The sequence below is a fragment of the Phyllobates terribilis genome, unplaced genomic scaffold (assembly GCF_046119375.1).
Source record: "Phyllobates terribilis strain yellow unplaced genomic scaffold, ASM4611937v1 Scaffold_9__5_contigs__length_417890890, whole genome shotgun sequence".
NCBI classification, from domain to species: domain Eukaryota; kingdom Metazoa; phylum Chordata; class Amphibia; order Anura; family Dendrobatidae; genus Phyllobates; species Phyllobates terribilis.
Genome location: NW_027362769.1, coordinates 32,355,874 through 32,377,724, shown reverse-complemented (window position 1 = coordinate 32,377,724; position 21,851 = coordinate 32,355,874). Strand labels below are relative to the sequence as shown.

The 21,851-nt window shown below is 44.3% G+C and overlaps 1 protein-coding gene across 2 annotated transcripts in view; it reads right to left on the bottom strand.

Moving 5' to 3' along the window:
* Nucleotides 1-21,851, bottom strand: part of CPO (carboxypeptidase O) — a 507,705-nt gene that overhangs the window by 411,011 nt on the left and 74,843 nt on the right. Inside the window, exon 2 of one of the 2 annotated variants that reach the window (XM_073646349.1) lies at nt 20,468-20,570. In XM_073646349.1, coding sequence (XP_073502450.1) covers nt 20,468-20,475 — 8 coding nt within the window. In that variant the 5' untranslated portion in view covers nt 20,476-20,570. The remainder of the gene's footprint in view (nt 1-20,467; nt 20,571-21,851) is intronic. The other variant, XM_073646350.1, reaches the window with a different exon arrangement.

Sequence of the window (21,851 nt, the reverse complement as noted above, 5' to 3'; positions counted from 1 at the left end):
ACCCTATAACTGTATAGCAGACCCTCTCCTTTCTAATGGGAACATGTCATACTCGTTACTGTGGTCCTGCTCTATGTGTCTTTAAATTCTTCGTGGGGTTTTTCCTAAATTTGGTCAGCCGTTGGACTCACTGCATAACCTATAACTGTATAGCAGACTCTGTCCTTTCTAATGGGAATTTGTCGTTACTGTGGCCCTGCTCTATGTGTCTTTAAATTCTTAGTGGGGTTTTTCCTAAATTTGGTCAGCCGTTGGACTCACTGCATACCCTATAACTGTATAGCAGACTCTCCTTTCTAATGGGAATTTGTCATTGCTGTGGCCCTGCCTTATGTGTCTTTAAATTCTTAGTGGGGTTTTTCCCAAATTTTGGCAGCCCTTGCAGTCACAGCATGGGCATTACCACTATAGGAGACCCGCTCCTTTAGAATGGGAACATTTTTTTTTACTGAGACCCTCCTCTATGTCTCTTCAAAGGGGTATTGGGTTGCGTCCAAATTTTTGGCAGCCCTTGCAGTCACTGCATATGCAATAACAGTATAGGAGACCCACTTGTTAATTATGGGAACAACAAAGCATAACCGGCTGATGACTCTCTAACAATAGCGAGGGTCAACTGCTGGCCTTTTAAGAAAAGTAAGGGCCGTCTGATGGCCCTATGAAAATAGGCTTTATGACTTTCAGAGTCCCTCCATCATAAATAAAACAGGATGTGTCTGATGATTTGTCACACACCACATTGCCTGATAAGGTTGTAAAATGTTAAAATGACATTTCCCGGTGAATGCATTTGTCTTAAAAAATAATGTGGCGCCCTGCTGCGCATTGGTGCCACAGAACCCAGAAGGGTGCATGGATGGACTTCTCCACAAGAGGCCCTCACTACATTCACACACCTCCACCTTCCACCTCAGACCAGCAGAGGGAGCCCGTTAGGGACATAAATAGGGAAGGTGGAGCTAGGCAGTTCAGTTAGTGTCCAGTCAGTCAGAGTGAGCTGAAAGCGTGCCGACGCTCAGAGAGCGGTGAAGACGCAGCACGCCAGCTGAGTAGTGAGGGCCCCGAGTGTGGTCAACGGCGAGGAGAAAAAGAGAGTGGAGCTAAGGGGCAGAGGAGCCTAGTAAGCTCACTCCGTTATAAAAACCGGACACCGGGTCCGAGCCTACAGAAACCCTTTACACCCAGTAGGGATAACCGGAATCCCAGGAGGACTACAAGTCCCTGGCAAACCTGAAGCTAGACACCTACAGGACCAGCAACCATGAAGGCCCCGACGTCCAAGGAAAGTGGTTACCAACCAGGGGTCCTACTTCTGAGCAACAGGTGAAGTAAAAGCAGGACACATAGTCTAGGCTCAGTTGCAGGCTGGCCAGGAACATACACAGAGACAGACACGGATCAGGAGGCCCTATACCCGCTCACTGGGGCGAAGCCCAAAAGTTCGCCCTTCACCTGGAGTACCCTGGACCGTACCTAACGACAGCGCCAGTAATGGTAATGAAGCAAATCCCCTGTCTCTGTCCATTACTTCTGCTGCGCCATCGCTCCCCCTGCACCACAACGCCAAGCGCAACCTGCATCGTTTTCACTGCCCTGAGGCCTGCTCCACCTGTGGGGAGCAGTTCCATCTCAAGCTACCCTAACACCTGCCTCAGAGGACTGTCGCAGCACTGGTGATCCTCACTCGACACCACAGGTGGCGTCACGACAAATCCCCTATAAATATCCCCTTTTTACACTGACCGCCCTGGGTCACGGACCGGGCCAGCCACCGTGATCTCCCCCAAAAGCAGCCATAAGGCCCAGCTGCTGAGTACCCGACGGCCCTGGGGGCGAGTCAGATCTTGACGTCACGAACAGGATTGCGTGCCCATTGCCACCGGGTACTGTGCGCCTTAAGAGACTGTAACCCTTACTGTGGTGAGGTTTTCCCGCCATTCCTGAAGTTTTCCCGCCATATCCGCCATTTTTCTTGTTGCCGCACGGGAAGAAGAGGGGCGTAACCGCTGGAAGCCCAGGACACGCCCCGCCCCTGACGTCGAATCAGGAAGCGTCAGGTCCTGGAAGGAGCCAGAGGATGCTCTGACGTCAGACTCCAGCGACGCAAGGTCCTGGAAGAAGACCGTCGCCCGCGGAGCTGCAGCCTACCTGGTAAAAGAAGGTAGGCTCCGGTTCACTAGGGGGGCGCAAATATGGCCGACGACCAGCAAGCCACCGGAGCGCCGGTTAGCGCTCTTGAGGCCCAACCTGCGCCCGGCGCCGCACAGGCCGGAGCGGCCGCTCCACCAGCAGGGGTCGTAACTCCGTTGATACCTATGGCCCTGCCGTATATCCCTGGAGCGAAGTGGTTCCCCCAGTATAATGGTAAGCCAGACACACTGTCCGGATTCAAGAGGAAAATATGCGGCATACTGGATATGTATTCTATGACTGGCGTAGTGTTAGGACAATTGACTGGTGCCACTGAGCGAGAAGTTGAAACCTGGCCAGCCGCAGACCAAGAATCAGTGTCCATCATATTTAACAAATTGCAAACAGCGTTTGAAAACCGCACTGAGACAGATATCCGGATGAGGTTCTACCAGTGTGTCCAGAAACCCGAGGACAGTATCCCGGACTATGCCTGGCGCTTACAGGAGGCCCTGCCGGCCCTGAAACAGGTTAGTCCAGCCAGCATCCATGAGGAAAATAAAATTCTGACGGAAAAATTCATCCGGGGGTTGAAGTCCCAGGAAGAGAGCAGTACTGTACGGTGGTGGGCCTTAGACCATCCAGATGCCACCTTTGACACCCTTAAGGACATGGCTATAAAGGGCCTGCAGCCCCTGGAAACAACAGACACTGCTATCCAGCGTTACCAGGGTGGGGCCACCCCAGTGCCCGCAGCACCCACTGCTCCTCCATTGACGGCTGAAACAAGGATGCAAACAGTGCCCCCTAGCAAGCTGGACAGCTTACGCTCCGAAGTGCGCCAGTTAAGTAAAACCCTGGCCACTGTCATGAGCACCCTGCAGCTACAGATGGAGCCTGAGCCGGAAGGAAGGATCCTGCTAGCCGATAGCCCTGAGGATGTCCCCGGGATGAGAAGAAGAAGGAGGACAAAAACACCCCGTAGAAGGACAACGCCACCCCGGAAGAGGACAACGCCACCCCATGGGAGGACCAACAACCAACAGCGCCCTCCAGAAGACTTCATCTGCTACCGCTGCCATAAAGCAGGCCACACCACTCGGACCTGCCCTTTAAACGAGGAAACCCTGGGGCCGAGTGCCGACACCCAGGAGTAGACCAACCAGGCCCATCAAACTGGTACCGCCGGTTCGTGGGAGGAAGACCATTCCTGTCCATTGTGCTGGATGGCATTGCAACACCTGCCCTGCTGGACACAGGATCTCAGGTAACCATCATGCCTGATGTCCTCTACAAAAGTTTCTGGTCCCTAGACGAACTTCACCAGCCAGATCCAAACCTTTCCATGTATGCAACCGGAGGACAGTGTTCGGGACTATGCCTGGCGTTTACAAGGGGCCCTGAGAACTCTGAAACAGGTTAGTCCAACCAGCATCAATAATGAAAATAAAATGCTAAAGGAACAGTTTATCCAGGGACTGAGGTCTCAAGAGGAGAGCAGGACTGTGCGTTGGTGGTCGCTGGATCATCCAGATGCCTCCTTTGACACCCTTAAGGACATGGCTATAAAAGGACTGCAGCCCCTGGAAACAACTGCTATCCAATGTTACTAGGGTGGGGCCACCGAAGTGCCTGCAGCATCCACCTTTTCCCCGGTGGCTGCTGAAGCCAAGGTTCCAGCAACGTCCCATAGTGAGCTGGACAGCCTGCACTCTGAAGTGCGTCAGTTGAGCAAAACCCTGACCACTGTACTGAGTGCCCTGCAGCTGCGGACGGAGCTTGAGGAGGAAGGAAGGATCCTGCTAGCCGACAGCCCTGAGGATGTCCCCTGGATGAGAAGGACTTGGAGGACAACGCCACCCCCTGGGAGGACCAGTGACCAACGCCGCCCGCCGAAGGACCCTGTCTGCCACCGCTGCCACAAGACATGTCACGTCGTCCGGAGCTGTCCTTTAAACGAGCAAACCCTGGGGCCGACGGCCGACACCCAGGAGTAGACCCCTCAGGCCCATCAAACTGGTACCGCAGATTCGTGGGAGGAAGACCTTTCCTGTCCATCGTGCTGGACGGCATCGCAACACCTGCTCTGCTGGACGCAGGATCTCAGGTAACAATTATGCCTGATGTCCTCTACAAAAGGTTCTGGTCAATAGACGAACTTCACCCACCAGATCCAAATCTTTCCGTGTATGCCTCAAACGGCCTCCCCCTTAACCTAGTCGGGGTTAAGGATGTGGCAGTAAAGGTGGGAAGAGTGGAACTGAAGGACCAGGGACTAATTGTAGTAGAGACTAATCCTGATGATACAGACTTGTATATGGTACTTGGCACAAATATTGTTAGTAACTGTTTGGGAGAAATGTTGTTCTTGCTCCAACAGATGGCTGACACCGCCAGACCAGGGCAGAGGAGGGCGCTCCAGAAAGAGATCTGAGCCCTTATGTACCAGCAACAGTTAAAGCTAACAGGTGGTGAAATCAGTAATGTACGGGTGACAGACCTGATACCCATTGTGATCCCCCTGATGAGTGAGATGCTGATTTGGTGTAGAGCAGCAATAGGTCTCAAAGGACGGAGCTACCAGGCGGTAGTAGAGCCCCTTAGCTCGGAGCAAAGACCTACACTCTTGACTGCCAGAGGGGTAGTGGATGGTGCCCGTATGCCTCCTAAACTATGGGGAGGACGAGATTAGATTACCACGCTACGCCACTGTTGCAAAACTGTACACAGTAGATAACAACTCCATACACATGGCGGAGTCCTTAACTTCACCAGACGAAGTGGAGGATAATGACCCGGGAACCCAGGTGAAGGATTGGTGTCAACAGCTCCATGTTGGGACAGACACCACTCCTGCCCATCAGAAGCAGGGTGTACACTGGGTGGTTCAGGAGTATGAGCAGGTATTCAGTAAACACCCACTTGACTTTGGGAGGATTAAAGGGGTACAACACCATATACCCACAGGTGACCATCCACCAATCAAATAACGTAACAGGCCCATACCACCAGCACAATACCAGAATACCAGAAGGCGAAGGAGATGTTGCACGACATGAAGAAGGGTGGAGTAGTAAGGGATAGCTGTAGTCCCTGGGCAGCTCCCCTGGTCCTAGTCAGGAAAAAGGAGGGAAGCATGAGAATGTGTGTAGATTACAGACAGGTAAATCGCATAACACACAAGGATACATACCCTTTGCCCCGTATAGAGGAATCCCTGGCTGCCTTAAAGTCTGCAAATTACTTCTCCACCCTTGACCTCACTAGTGGGTACTGGCAAGTAGCTGTTGCTGAGGAGGATCGGGAGAAGACGGCCTTTACTACCCCGATGGTACTCTGCGAGTTCAACAGTATGCCGTTTGGACTCTGCAACGCCCCCGGAACGTTACAGAGATTGATGGAGTGCTGCCTGGGACACCGCAACTTCGAGACTGTGCTGCTATAACTGGATGACGTGATAGTGTACTCTAAAACATACGAGGACCATTGGAAGCACCTGGCAGAGGTATTTGAGTCACTGTCCCGGTATGGGATGAAGCTGAAGCCCTCCAAGTGCCACCTGCTCAAGCAAAAGGTACAGTACCTGGGGCACATCGTCAGTCCAGAAGAGTAGCACCGGACCCGGAGAAGGTCACTGCCATCCAGAAATGGCCGGAGCCGAAGAGCCACAAGGAGGTACGTCAGTTCCTGGGACTAGTCGGGTATTACCGGAGGTTTGTGAAGAATTATACCAAGAAAGCGGCGCCTTTGCAAGATCTCCTGGTAGGACAGTCCGGGAGAGGCAGAAACCCCCCGTTCCAGTGGGGTAAGGAGCAAGCTGAATCCTTTGAGGTGATGAAGGAGATCCTGACCGGTGAAGAGATCCTAGCCTACCCTGACTACAGCCAACCATTCCTGATGTACACTGATGCCAGCAACGAGGGATTAGGAGCTGTGTTAAGTCAGAAGCAGAATGGCCGAGAGAAGGTGATCGCCTATGCAAGCAGGAAGCTCCGCCAGCCCGAGAGGAACCCAGAGAACTATAGCAGCTTCAAGTTGGAGTTCCTGGCCCTGGTCTGGGCCATCACTGAGCAGTTCAAGACTACCTAGCCTCCAGTAAGTTCACTGCCTTCACTGATAATAACCCCTTAACTCATCTGGAAACAGCCAAGTTAGGTGCCATGGAACAACGATGGAGTGCTCGGCTGTCAAACTACCAGTTCACCATTAAGTACCGGGCAGGCCGTAAGAATGCCAACGCCGATGCCCTGTCCAGGATGCCTCACCAGTCGGACACTGAAGAAGAAGTGGATGACCTGGAAGAGATTGAGCTACCTGCCTTCCACACTAATGGAGTGGTCCACGAGCAACGAGCCTCCAGGAGGGATCATGGTAAGATGTTAAACCCTTTGCCTCACCACAGCTGGAAGGAGACCCAGGACAGCGACCCGGTTGTCAACCGTATCAAAGAACTGATAACCCAGGAAGGTTCCTCCCTGGAGAAGGACGTGTCTCCACATGCCAAGCAACTGTAGAATGAGAGAAGCCGGCTGTTCATCTATAGGGAGAAGCTGTGCCGAAGGTACGTCAACTCGAGGACCCATGAGATGGTATGGCAGATCGTAGTGCCCAGGACGGACATCCAGATGGTGTTGGAGGCCTACCACGATCAAGCGGGGCACTTTGGCTGGAAGAAGCTAGAAACCCTGCTGAAAATTCAGTTTTATTGGGTTGGAATGCGCAGTTCCATAGAGAGGTGGTGCCGGGATTGTGGACCCTGTAGCCTCAGAAGAAAAGACTACAGCAGCCAGAAGGCACCCCTGCAACCCATCAAGACAACTTGACCCTTGGAGATCATGGCACTGGATCATGTCAAGCTGTCACACAGCAGGTCAGGATATTCCTATGCCCTGACCATGGTGGATCACTACTCCCGGTTCCTGGTGGTCGCTCCCATCAAGGACCTGACAGAAACTGCGGCGAAGACGTTTCAGGCGTACTTCTGCAGGCCCCATGGATACCCGGAGCAGGTGCTGACAGATCAAGGCACTGCCTTCAAGGTCGAATTGTTCAAGGAGTTCTGCCATCTGTACGGGTGTAAGAAGATCCGGACTACACCGTACCACCCCCAAACCAATGGATTATGTGAAAAGATGAATAACATCATCATCGACCTGTTGAAGACCTTACCGCTAGAAGAAAGAAACCAGTGGCCCGACAAGCTACCTGACCTGGTAGATCTGTACAACCACATACCTGTGAGTTCCACCAATTGTACTCCAGCATATCTCATGTGAGCAAGACCCGGAAAGTTGCCCATGGACCTGGAGCTTGGTGTAGTAGAACCTGAAGCAGATATGTCCACTGAGGACTGGGATATGACTCGACAGGAGCAGTACAGGAGAGTACAGGCCTGTGTCGAAGACAGTCTGAATAGGGTAAGAGACAAGCAGGAAACACAGTACAACAAGAGTGCACCAGCAGAACCCTTTTCACCTGGAGAAGTCGTGCTAAAGAGAAAAAGAAGAAACCACAAACTTGATGACCAGTGGGAGAGGGAACCCTACACTGTGTTAAATTCAAGATTTGATAACAGGAAGACCTGTTTAATTACCAAGGACGGAGGAAGAACGACTGCAACGGTATCTAGAGACCATCTGAAGTTGTGTCCAGGTCTGCTAAAGCCCCAGGAAGAAGTGCCTCTCATCGTACCGGAGGAGCCTAAAGAAGCAGTGATACATACTGAATTAGGAGATTTCCCGTCAGATTGGCCCCAGCAAGGAGGAGCACTGATAATACCTGTGATCCACTTTTACCAACAGCCAGAAGACCCTCCACAGCAAAGTAGAACCTGTAAGTGCCCCAGAAGAGCCTGCTCAGGAAGAATCCCCGGAAGAAGGATCCCCGGTTGGAGCAGAGCAAGAAGGCCCAGCCAATGGTACACTTGCCAGTCCCGTAGGGAGGTGGAGGCAGTCTTGCAGCCCCTCCACACCTAGAACTGACAGATTGGGAGGTAGTACAAACACCAGTACCACACGTATCCCAGTACTACGTAGGTCAACACGTAGCACGCAAGGTCAGACCCCTGTCAGATACAGAGAGTAAAAAGAGAAACTCTGATCGTATAAATAGTTGCCCCTGGGGTATCTTGTTCTTGTGTAATTTTCATGTATTTAATTATTGATGTATTTTGCCTTACCATGGACAATTTAGGTGACATGGACACTTAGCATTGCATTTAGTTACCCGTAAGGGTATATATATATATATATATATATATATATATATATATATATATATAAAAGACTCTGTGGCTGAGGACTGTGAGCAGCCCAAAAACTGTTCATGTACATAATTGCACTCCCTGGAGTGCCTTGTAAGTAACCACTGAACAAAAACCCGTTTGGCGTGGCCGAAGACGTGGTCCATCACCTGGATCACTTATGCCCTGTAGCCATGCCCAGAGCCTACGTTGAGGGTTTTCAGACGGGTCCCTCATGCTACTCATCCACTTTCGGTGAAAAGTACACCAGGCTACGGGACTTGCTGTAACCATATTGTTATTATTGTAATTGTTATTATTATTGTTTAACCTGTTTTTTTTATAAAATGCTTCAGTCCAGGAGTACTGAGTTTTACTAGGGGGGATTGTGGCGCCCTGCTGCGCATTGGTGCCATAGAACCCAGAAGGGTGCATGGATGGACTTCTCCACAAGAGGCCCCGTCTCATGCTGCACATAACACATCTGCATCTCTGGCTGCTATGGGCATAAAAGGGGACAAACTTATGGTGTGGCTCCCATGCTCCCCTGACCTCAACCCCATTGAGAACCTCTGGAGCATCATCAAAAGGAGTGTCTATGATGGCGGGAGGCAGTTCACATCTAAGCAACAGCTCTGGGAGGGTATTATGTCCTCATGCAAAACAATTGAAGCAGAAACCATCCAAAACCTGACAAATTTAATGGACGAGAGAGTTCAGAAGCTCCTTTCGAACAAGCGGTCCTATGTGCAAATGTAACATCACCTAGAATAAAGTTTTGAGTTGAAAACTGTTTGATTTCAGTTTGTAATAACCTGCTAATGCTTATAATTTGAAAAATGACCATTTTTTTGTTCTTTATTAAAATGAAAAGGTTGAAAACTCTGCTGTGCATTATAATTTGGAACATGCATTTTGAGTGCAGTTTGAGTTTTTTATTTTTTAAAAATATACTGTTATCATAGGCAGTTTGTACAAAAACCTTTCAGTTGTACTCTAATAGTTATTTGACTGGAAAATTACAATGACTGCAATTCATATAGGTAATTTGGGAAAATCTGAGAAAATATTATTTGCATAATAATTTGGAACACAGTGTACTTGCGCTTACATTACAAGTAACAGAAAACTAAGCAGATCGTGGTCTCTGTAATCATCATGTCCTCACCTCTGCACTATGAACTCTCCTGAAGAAGAAGCCAGGGCCCACCGGAGGAGTCTCCGGTTTTCTTGTAGGTCCGTCCATCCCTGCCGAGAAGCAGCTCTGGCTAAGAAAAGTGTGGGGGAAGGTTCCCGGACACTCTATGGCTGCTTTTTTAATGTGGATCGGACATGCTTATGCATGTTATTTCTCAAACCGCATTGCAGATCAGGCCATTGCCCAACTCTGTAGTCATGAAATTAAATGCGCAAAGAGAGATGTTTGTGTGTCAAAGCACCTCCGACAACTGCGAGTTTATGTTGGACGTGCTGCCATTGCTTCTGCAACAAGCTTCATTAGAGGACTTCCTGGGAGAAATAACACCCAGAGTAGATACAGTTTCCCTCTATGCCAGTCCTTTCACCGAGCTAAATACAACTCAGCAAAAAAAGCAGTGGACTGGCTCTGTACCATCCCTGGCCACATTCACCTGTCCACGTGTTTGTGGTTAGGCGGTCCTTCCCAGTAAGTGCACTGGGGATGGCACGGGTAATGTTGTGGGACCTGTGCTTGTGGAAGGCTGAGACGATACCGGGAGAAATAGTGGCGGCTGGGGACCGAGTATGGACACCCGGCTGCCGCCGGCATGCGGTTATGAAAAGCTTCCGCCTCCACGAGCCTAAAAGGCCACATTTCAAGTGAAAGCAACTTTAGAGGACTTCCTGGGAGAAATGACAGCTGGGTAGATAAGGTTTCCCAAGTCCTTTCACTAAGCTAAAGAATATGGCTGTGGTGAAATACAACTCAGCAAAAAAAGCTGTGGACTGGCTCAGTACTGTCCCTGGCCACATTCACCTGTCCATGCATTTGTGGTTAGGCGGTCCTTCCCAGTAAGTGCACTGGGGAGAACACGGATAATGTTGTGGGAGCCGTGCTTGTGGAAGGCCGAGATGATACCGGGACAAATAGTGGCGGCTGGGGACCGAGTATGGATACCCGGTCGTCGCCGCCATAAGATTGTGAACAGCTTCCGCCTCCACGAGCCTAAAAGGCCACATTTCAAGTGCAAGCAGCTGTCAAAAATTTGGCAGTATAGTATTCCAGCCTGTGGGAGGGTGGGTGGCTGGCTGCATACTTGCGCTTGCATTCCAAGGAATGGGGTAGGGACAACTGAACGCTGCACTGGGACAAGGACGTGGACGGTGATTGTTGCAAGACTGCAATGACAGGTGCATGGCGGGAGACATGTTCGCATGCGCCAAGGATGACTTATTATGGGCACACTTTTAGGCAGTGACCTGGGAGTCAGAAATGCTTCCAAAGGTCTTTCTCATGCTGTTCCAATGTCTTTTCAGCACTGTATGCATGTGTCTGATGATGTGTCACACACCACATGACGAGATAAGGTTGTAAAATGTTAAAATGACATTTCCCGGTGAATGCATTTGTCTTGGTTGAAAGCAATGCAAAAGTGCAAAAACACATCAAAAACGCTACGTGTGAACATAGTCCAAGATGTGGAGGAGAATTTTTGGTTTTGGTTATTTATTTTGCCTGATATACAAGTCATTAACCTGGAAAGGATGTTCCTTAACATATTTCCCAGGAAAATCCATTCTGGTTTCTTTTTTGTATGTTTTATTGTGAGTCCGTAAAAGTGGCATAATACTCTGACAGCGTTGTTGACAGCAGTGACCTGGGAGTCAGAAATGCATCCAGGGGTCTTCCCCATGCTGTTCTCATGTCATTTGAGCACTGTTCCTGTCGACTTGAGCAATTTTTAGGCCCTCTGCAGACCGCCGGGGGAAGCCGCCTGAAAAATGCTCGAGTTTCCCATAGACTTACATTTGGCTCGTTGCTCGGGTCGAGCACCCGAGTATTCCAATTTGCTCGACCCGAGCAATGAGTGTCGCAGAGTGCATCTTCTTACAGTCATCACTGTACTTACGAGAGCTTCAATCAGCAAGATATCTTGAGTAAACAGTATTTACTTCATACTAGTTAAACATGAGATACAATTCAGTGTCACACAGTACGTGTGCTGCTGACATAACACATTCAGGAAAGAAAGAAAAAAAACAGGAAGTAAAAACAACCAACAATTGAGAGATTTCCTCCCACCATTACAGCAAGCATATAACTTTACTCACTATCGCCATCTGCTGTCTGGTTAGTATAAAGTCCTCCTTTCACTTATAATAAGTCCTAATCTGTTGTATATGCCAACACCCTTTCTCAACAGTAAGGACTTATTCAATCAAACCCAACTTTTTTATTAGTCTCTGGTGTTTATCAGCATTCAACGCCTTCGTGAAGATGTCTGCTGTCATTTCTTCAGTAGGACAATACTCTAACTTCAAGACTCCTTGTTCCTGATGATCTCTCAAGAAATCATATTTCACATCAATATGCTTGGTTCTTGGATTGACTCTTTCCATCTGAGCAAGAAAAAGACATCCTTGATTGTCCTCTTTCAGTTTTGTTGGTTCCAACTGTGGTTGTCCTAATTCTGTCAACAATTGTCTTAACCACAGTACTTCTTGACTCGCATGTGCTGCGGCAACATATTCTGCTTCTGTTGAAGACAGTGTCACAATTGACTGTTTCTTACTTGTCCAACTTATTGGTCCACCTGAGAGAAAAAAAATATGTCCACTGGTAGATCTTCTGTCAGTTGGATCTCCAGCCCAATCTGCATCAACATATCCTGTTAAAATGCAATTATCACTTGTGGGTAATTTCAGCTTAACATTGCTAGTTCCTTTCAAATAATGCATTACTCTCTTCACGGCATTCCAATCAGCTTTATTTGGTTTTGATACCTTTCTACTCAGGATTCCTACTGCTGCTGCGATGTCTGGTCTTGTAACGGTCGCTAGATACAGTAGTTTTCCTATTGCTGTTCTGTATTCTTCATTATTTGGTAGAATATTTTTTTCACTGTTCATCTCTTTGAGATAATTAGTTTCCATTGGAGACTTTACTGTTTTTGCATCATTTAATCCAAATTTTTCTGTTATGTCTTGAATCATGTGATTTTGATTCAGTAGGAAACTTCCATCTTCTTCTCTTTCTACCTGTATTCCTAGGTACTGTTTCACATTTCCCAAGTCTTTGATTTCAAAATGTTGCTTCAGGATTTTTAGAATGTTTTCCTTATCCCTTTCTTGTTTAAAACAAATCAAAATGTCGTCTACATATATGAGTACATAAATCCATCTATTAATCAGCCTTTTTGTGTATAAGCATGGATCAGCTTTGCTTCTTTGAAATTTTTCATTTGTAAGTACTTCCGTGATTTTGTCATTCCACGCTTTAGCTGCTTGCTTTAAACCATATATGCTTTTCTGTAGTTTGCAAACTTTGTTTGGATTTCTTTCATCTTTGAATCCTGGAGGTTGTTCCATGTAAATGTCTTCTGTTAAATCTCCATTCAGAAAAGCTGTCTTTACATCCAGATGTCTCAGCTCCATCTGTTTCATTGCTGCAACTATAAGTAAAGTTCTTATTGTACTGTGTTTTACAACTGGAGCAAATGTCTCATCATAGTCTTCTCCATATTTTTGAGAATACCCTTTAGCTACGAGTCTTGCTCGGTATCTTTCAGCTGTGCCATCTGTTGGGTATATTACTTTAAAAATCCATTTACATCCTATGGCTTTTCTTCCTTCTGGCAAATCTGTTAGTGTCCATGTATTTGAATCATGCATGGATTTAATTTCTGTTTCTGTTGCTTCTATCCATTTATTAGCTTCTTCTTCAGGAAGTTTAGATATGTCTTCCCAAGAGGTAGGCTCATAGATTTTTCTTATGCTTATCTTGTATGAGAGACGTTTTGGTGCTTTTCCTTTGTTCTCTCTCATTGAACGTCTTGGTTCTGTGTCTGTTTGTAGTTGTGATTCTTCACTTTCAGTATTTTGTTCTTCATTAATTTCTACTTCTTTCTCATCAGATATTTCTTCAGTTATGTCACTATTGTTTTTCTCATTTTTTGTTTCAACTGAAATCATAATGTCTTCATTTAAATCTTCAATGAATGTCACACTGTTACTCACCGTAACTCTGTCTGTTTTGGGATCTAGGATTCTATATCCTTTGCAATTTTCACTATATCCAACGTATATTCCTTCCATGGATCTGTTTTGAAGTTTGGAACGTTTTTCTGTTGGAATGAATATAGAAACTTTACATCCAAAAACTTTTAAATTTTTGACACTTGGTTTCATACCTTGCCACATTTCATATGGAGTTTTCGTCAGTTTTCTGGAAAAAAGTTGGTTCTGTAGATATGTAGCTGTCATTGCTGCCTCACCCCAATATTTCTCTGGTAGTTTGGAATCCGTCAGCATACATCTTATCATTTCTGTTAGAGTTCTGTTTTTCCTTCATGCTACTCCATTTTGTTCAGGTGTGTATGGAACAGTTTTCTGGTGTTCTATTCCATTTTGTCTTAGGTATTCTTCTATTCTGTGACCTGTAAATTCACCTCCATTATCACTTCTGATGACAATTGGCTTCCTTTGAAATTTGTTACTTGATCTTGTTACATAGTCTACAAGTTTATCAAAAACTTCACTTTTGTTCTTAATTAAGTATGTGACTGTGTATCTTGAGTAGTCGTTTATAAAAGTCAACATGTATCTATTGCCTCCTGATGTAGTCACTTTCATGGGTCCACATACGTCAGTATGCACCAAATCAAGTGGTCTTTCGCTTTTCATCTCACTTTCTTTTGGAATAGATATCCTTGTGGCTTTGGATTTTATACAACATTCACATCTTACGGTAATTGAGCAATCTGATATTTTTAAATCTTTTGTCAATTCTTTTCTCTGTAGTTCCCTTATACTGTCAGGGTTTCTATGTCCTAGACGTCTATTCCACATGTGAATACAGTTTTTGTGATCATGTGTACATACCTTCATCTGTTCCTTTGGTGTGTCAAAATAATATAATTGTTCATCTGCCTTGACTTTGGTTATCACCTTGTTTCCTGCAATAATTGCACACTCATTGTCTTTGAATTTTACTCTAAGTCCTTTTGCTGTTAAACGTTTCACAGATAATAATCTGCCTTCAAATTTTAGAACATACAACACATCCTGTACAAGTATCTTTGAATCTTGTTTGAACTTGTTTGAACAATTTAGCATACCTTGTCCGATACCTTCTGCGGTTATTTTGCTTCGTTCTGCAAGATAAATGGCTTCTTTCTGATCTAAATCAAGATCAGTAAAGATATTCTTGTCACTTGTCATATGACTCGTTGTTCCTGAATCAATAAACCAACCAAGTGATGATTCTTGTCTGTTACTTTAAATGTGCCATTCCAATTATTCTCACATGAATCAGAAATTGTGTTTTTTACTTTCTGTGTATGCTTTTTATTTTGTAATTTTTGTTGTTCTGCTTTCCATATGGTACAGTCTTTCTTTAAATGACCTTTTTTCTTACATCTGAAGCATTCTCTTGTCTCTTTATTATAGGGTTTTTTAAATTCTGTAGCTTTAAGAGCGTTTTCACTATCCTTTTCAGTAGAAGAATCATTTCTTTGTTCTTTTCTTCTCTGATATTCATCTATTAGTCTTGTTTTCACAAAATCTAATGTAATGTCAGTTTCTGGTCTCGTCTCAAGGGCATTTATCAAAGCTGTATACGAATCTGGTAAACTGCACAATAATATAGCTGCTACATGACTTTCTTTAATGTCTTCACCAATAGATCTTAGCTGTGATATCACTTCCATCACTGAGAATATGTGCTTCTGCATGTCGTCATTTGCACTCAATCTCATACTGTAAAGCTTTCTTAATAAAAATAACTTGTGATTCAAGCTAGGTCTTTCATACAGTTTTCTTAATTCTTTCCACATTCCTTTAGCTGTTTCTTCATTTCTTATATGTATTAATTGAGCATCATGCACTAATAAGCTAATGGTGGCTCTCGCTTGTCTATTCTTCTTATCCCATGTCTGATTATCTTGATCTGGTCTTTCTGTAACAATTACTTCCCATAAATCATCCTTAGATAACAACATCTCTACTTTGAATTTCCATAACTGATAATTTTCACTATTCAGTTTAGCTACTGTGAATTTCAGTTCTGTGTTACTCATCATCTTTATATGGTCTTACTTGTTTACAGAGTTGTACTGAAGATATTCTCCTGTTTTTTCTTGCTGATAGTTCCTGTATGTCCTCCCTGTGTTGAATTCTCTGTAACTATATCCAGCTCCAGGGATCATGAATTCCTTTATCTGGATTTATTTCCTTCTGTTTACAGAGCTTATCTGTGTGCTCCGTTATCTGGGGTTAAACCAGGATCCTCTTGTAGTGCAGGCCTGTAGTGTCTGGGCTTTAGTGCCTGGGCCCATAACCTGTCGCAGAGTGCATCTTCTTACAGTCACCACTGTACTTACGAGAGCTTCAATCAGCAAGATATCTTGAGTAAACAGTATTTACTTCATACTGGTTAAACATGAGATACAATTCAGTGTCACACAGTCCGTGTGCTGCTGACATAACACATTCAGGAAAGAAAAAAAAACCAGGAAGTAAAAACAACCAACAATTGAGAGATTTCCTCCCACCATTACAGCAAGCATAAAACTTTACACACTATCGCCATCTGCTGTCTGGTTAGTATAAAGTCCTCCTTTCACTTATAATAAGTCCTAATCTGTTGTATATGTCAACGAGTACCCGAGCATTTTAGTGCTCGCTCATCACTAGTCACCACCTTTAATGCCTCTTTTACAGCAATTTAGCAACCTGTATATATGTATCCAACCCCCTCTGCATATCCAAGAAAAAAATCTTTTATAATCTCCCCACACGGTGCAGTCTGGTCCAATGGACATTGCTGGTCCCACACGGCGCCTCCTCTATCCTTGCAATCGCCATCATCCTGCCCTACTGCATTTGGATGACACATCCTAGGTCATCCACACAGTACTCCAAGTCTCGCTCCTCCGCCGACGTACTTCGCTCTGCCCTGTTGAGTGCAGAGCAAATTGCTGTAATGCGCATTCGCCAACTTTACTTCCAATTCAATGAGGCTCTATGTCCTCTCCCAGCGCATCGCATTACAGGACTTTGCTTTGACCTCAGCAGGGTAGAGCGAAGTATGGCTGCGCAGGAGCGAGATTGGGGGAGCTATGTGGATGATGTAGGATGCTCATCTATGGGCAGCATATATCAGATAGTGGGTGCACCATTACAGCCATAAACGCCGCAGTGTTTCAGAATCAAACATATCTGGCTGTAATGGTGCAGCCATTGTCTGATACATGCTGCCTGTGGATCGGGAGCATGTATCAGATGTCAGATTCCCTCAAAAAAATTGTAAAACCTGGAAATATTCTTTATCTGCAATTCATAATTCATACTTACAATTGCATCAGCTTCCAAATAGTTGGAAAAAATCTGATGCAATCTCTTTAATCCCATCTTTACTCGGTTTATAGCAAAATGGTGTGTGAAGGTGCAACAAGCAGGTAAGTAGTTACCTAATGAAATCAAGGAGTACTCTTCCCTGACCTAATTCTTGGTTAACTGAGTACAAAGCAGACTTCAGATAATCCATTATCTTCTACTCACCTTTCTGCTGATTGATTCTGTATAATTACTTTCCGTTGGTCGCTGTTTCTCTCTATAACTTAAAATACATACCTAGAGGACATATGAAATGTGTCGTTCCTGTACCCGATGGATCCAGATACTAGAAGATCATACTTATCTTTGTCTTAATTTGCCTGAAGGTCATTTTAGTCTGCTCTGTCTACAAATCAATCTACAGCGACCACATTAATACCATATTTAATTGAATATTTGTCTGATAGAAATCACGGATGAGTTACACAACATTAATAATTGTCAATGGTCATTCATTCTTCACCCCACACGTTTCACAGCCATAGGAACAGCAACACAACCAGTAATTAGACTGTCTGCAGGCTGGAGCTAGGGCAATCTAATGCTGAGGAATACATTATTTCTCTGGAAACATTGCTGGACTTCATAGATGCTTTATGGAGAAATCAATAAATAACAGATAGAGGTTAGATTCAATATAGATAACTGGATTACGTAGGGAGAGGAAAGGATTAAATAGATAAGAGTATTATAGACATGTACAATATAGGATTATATGGCTAAAAAGATTATGGATGTGAATGATATTATGAGCTGGGTTAGTTAGTGAACGGCACTGCGGGCGATGTGTTACCTGTCAAATACTTGTTAAATTCCAATATCTGATATGCTGGAGCAGTATGAGGGGTCATCCACAATACCACTCGGAAAATTTGCCACCGTTCTGCTTTTTGCACAGTTTTTTCACAGATTCTAGTGTACAGTAGTTAAAATGAGAAAAGATAAGACTTAGAGGAGAGTTCATAAAGGCGTGTGTTTCATACTTTCAAAGAATCTGTAGATGTGCCATTTCCTCGAATTCGAAAAAGACGTTGCATCTTTATAGGTGTTATGCCCGCTAAAGCACATTAACACGGGTAGAATACAAACCAGGGAGACAAATATCTGAACCTGACAGAACCCTGTTCAGACTAGGAAAAGCCCTTTTCTGACCCTGGTCTGTCCCTGCCTGACCGCGGAGGTTGGCACCCTAAGATAATGCAATGGGCCCCCACTCGATGGTGGCTAAAGCTGAATGTTCTTAGCAGCTCCTAGAATCGCTAAAGTAGCAATTCCCTAAGGAATAAGGGAATCAAACACAAAACATATGCAACCAACTTAAAGTACAGCAAACTGAATGAATCCAGCAAAGACTATCACAAGCAGGAAACAGAAGCAGGGAAAGGTGTATAAAACTGCACCTGAAAGGTAATAGGACAGATAGAGTAAATGAAAAATACCTCTTACCAAAAACCAACATAAACAAAGATAACAGAACTAAAACACCCAAAGAAAATGTGAATCTGCTGTGGCTCAGTGGAAAGAGATGCCGAACACGAGATCAAGGGTTCGAATCCAGACGCATAACAATAGGGGACCCATAGACTATATAATAAAATCCACATGTCATGGTGTTCACTACTTTTCTGGTGTCTCTGCGCCCCTACTTGTAGCGTGACTACGAATAAGTGTGCAGAGACGCCAGAAACACGTTAGTGAATACTATGACCATGTCATGTGGATTGTAATCCTTTGTTTATTACCTATTGATTGCCAATAAAGAAGCAATGTCTTTTAATGAAATCGGTGCTGTGCCGTTTTCTTCCATTTCAGAAAAGTATACTAAGTTCAGAAGCCACAACAGGAGTGTCACCCACAGACATAAGAAAGAAAAACTTGATAAATACAGACATAGTAAGCTCATATTAATTTTTCTTATGGTTCATATATTAAAGGGAATCTGTCACCAGGTTTTTTCCAATTAATCTGAGAGCAGCATGATGTAAAGACAGAGACCCTGATTAGAGTGATGTGTCACTTACTGGGCTTCTTGCTCTAGTTTTGATAAAATCACTGTCAGCAGGAGATTATCACTAGTGGACTAGTAAACGTGCTGTCCGGTAGTCCAACAATAGTCATGAGCTCTGTATAACCATGCCCTCACCACTGATTGCCATCTTTTTGCCCATGCACAGTTTACACAGAAAGCTGCTAATCAGTGGTGAGGGCGGGGTTATACGGAGCTCAGCATTCAGAGAACTGCTAGATCTACAGCAGAGAAAACAGTGATTTTATCAAAACTGCAGCAAGCAGCCCAGTAAGTGACACATCACTGGAATCAGGGTTTCTGCTCCCACATCATGCTGCTTAGATATTACATAGTAAATATACGGTGACCGATTCCCTTTAAAGTATTGCGCCAGCAAGATTGGGTATGCCTTTTATAAATATTCATGCATCTTTGGGCTGTCCATATATTTTTACACCATCACACTGGTGTAAAGCCTTCATAAATTCCACATATACAGCTCTTTCAAGAACAATGTGTAATTATAGATATAGCTACATAGAAATACTAAGGGGGACTACACAATCTAATGCGCCTCTTACACACAAGACGCTTCACCAGCAGCTCTCTCCCCTTTAAATATCCCCACAATGATATGAAATGAATTGTTGGTTAGTTTGAGTTATTCCTACAGCCAATACATTTTTACCATTGTAAAAGTGCTGATATATGAATGTCTTTTTGCTCAGAGCAGTAATATTTTTTTACATTTTGGTATGTGTATACTGTACATATCGAAATTAACCTTCCTTACCCCCTGATGCACCAGCGTTGCCTCTCCGATGTCCCTGGTGACATGGCTGCAGCAGTGACATCACAACTGCTAAAAACCACTGAGCTCAATGGTCCTGGCTGGCTAAATAAATAAGGCCTTATTCACATGTCAGTGTTTGTCATACTTGGATTGTCACTTTTTTTTCACTGACAGCACACTGACAAATTATATTCTGAGGGGTATTCAATATTTATTCACATGTCTGTTTTTGCAAGATGGGTTGCATAAAAAAAAAAAAAAATAAGACATGTCCTTTTCTTGAGAGTCTTGCGTTCAGAACGCTCCTTCTCAAGTAAATGTATCACTCAAAAAAAGAACAGCACACAGACGGTATATTCTATTATTCACAGACTGGTTGCTAGAAGATGCTTGGGAAATCTCCATCACTTTTTTTTTGTTTCATACGAAAAAAAGTTTGTTGTCACTGATGGTGAAAATGGGCGCACTGAGCAAAAATGTATTAAAAATTGATCCATAAAATGGTCAGTTTTTTAAAGACAGGGAAAAAGTCACTGATGTGTGAATACGGCCTTGGACTGATTTTATTATTTTCCACATACCAAACCTTTGGACTAAAACATTTACATATGAAAAACTTCTTTAATTCTTATTGTACTTGGATGGACAATCACAGCAGCAAACAAGATGGCACCTTTACCATCATGGCATAATTGTGTAGATGGTGCAGAAATATGCTTACCTTACCATCTGCCTCCAGATACAAGCTTCTCTTCTCTCCCGGAGCTTGGGTCACAGAAGTACGCCCTGCACGATTATTGTATTCTGTACCTCCAACAGATTCTCTTAAAAAAGGAAAAGAGAATATTAGGCTGCAATTAAGATAACTGATTAAGATAAAAATAGAAGGTGACAGGTTTTCTTCAGAGCACATTGCCCTAAGTGATGGGTCGTCCATGAATAACAGGCTGAAGACTCTTCTGTATTGTATTTGTATTGTATTGCAGGTACTTAGGAAAAGCATCAGCCTCTATTATTAAACATACTGCAAAACAGCAGATCTTAAAAGGTTGTTCCATGAGGTTTCTACGGTTCCAAAATTTAAAGGGTTTGGGTTTCATCTACCAAAATGACGATCAGAGGAGAATGTCGACTAATTCATTATGCAAAAATGTTGACAGGACAATGGTGTGAAAGTGACACATCTGCTGTCAGGTCAAGGAAGCTGGAGAATCATCAAAAGTCAGATCGTGGTGCAGAAGAATTGCATAGATATCTGCATTCATTGTCAAGCACCGTTCTAAAATGGTGTGCAGAAATATTAAAGAATTTACTAAAAATATTCAAAATATTTGTACAAGTAAATTAAACGTATCACAATTAATGATCTAAACATATAGCAGTGTTTGAGATAGATTGTACAGGCTCAGGCTAAAGGAGATCTGCATCCAAAAACAACACATTATTGTATCATATGGTTAATAGCTTGGCTTGGGTGAGTTTCAGTCCCTTTTACTCTTCTATGTCAAACCAAAATAGCAAAAAAATAAGATTTAGGACAAGGAACTAGACAACTAATGCAGGTAAAGTAAGTCCCTACATATTGTGCCAGAAAGGTCTGCTGGAAGCTAGTGATTCAGATTCTATGTGGACAACAGGTATTTCTTCAGGGTGCAGAACATAGGACTTCTCAATCTTTTTCTACTGGAAAGTCACCTGGCAGAAAATGTTGATGCTTCAGCTTCACCTTGGTGAAAGTCAATGACGATAATGAAAGATATCAATGTCTAATCCAATGTGAAATTTCAATTTACCAATGATTTTTCTCATGCACTCAGTATAATATTAGGATAAGCACAAATGAGTCAACTGTGTTACTGAACAAGAGATTGCTGAGAACCAGAGAAATGGGTGTGTTCCCTACTGTCAAAGCTACCATCCTAGCTGTACCTAACCACAATCTGGTCTATGCCTTCCTAGCCAAGCCTGACACCAGAGACTTTGGTCTACAGCGTACACAATGATTAGAAATAAAATGGAGCCACCACCTCCGGTGCCTAAAAGGGAAATACTTAGTACATGTGTTCCTGTTCTGCACTGTCCACCAGGCAGGCAATCAGAGTACG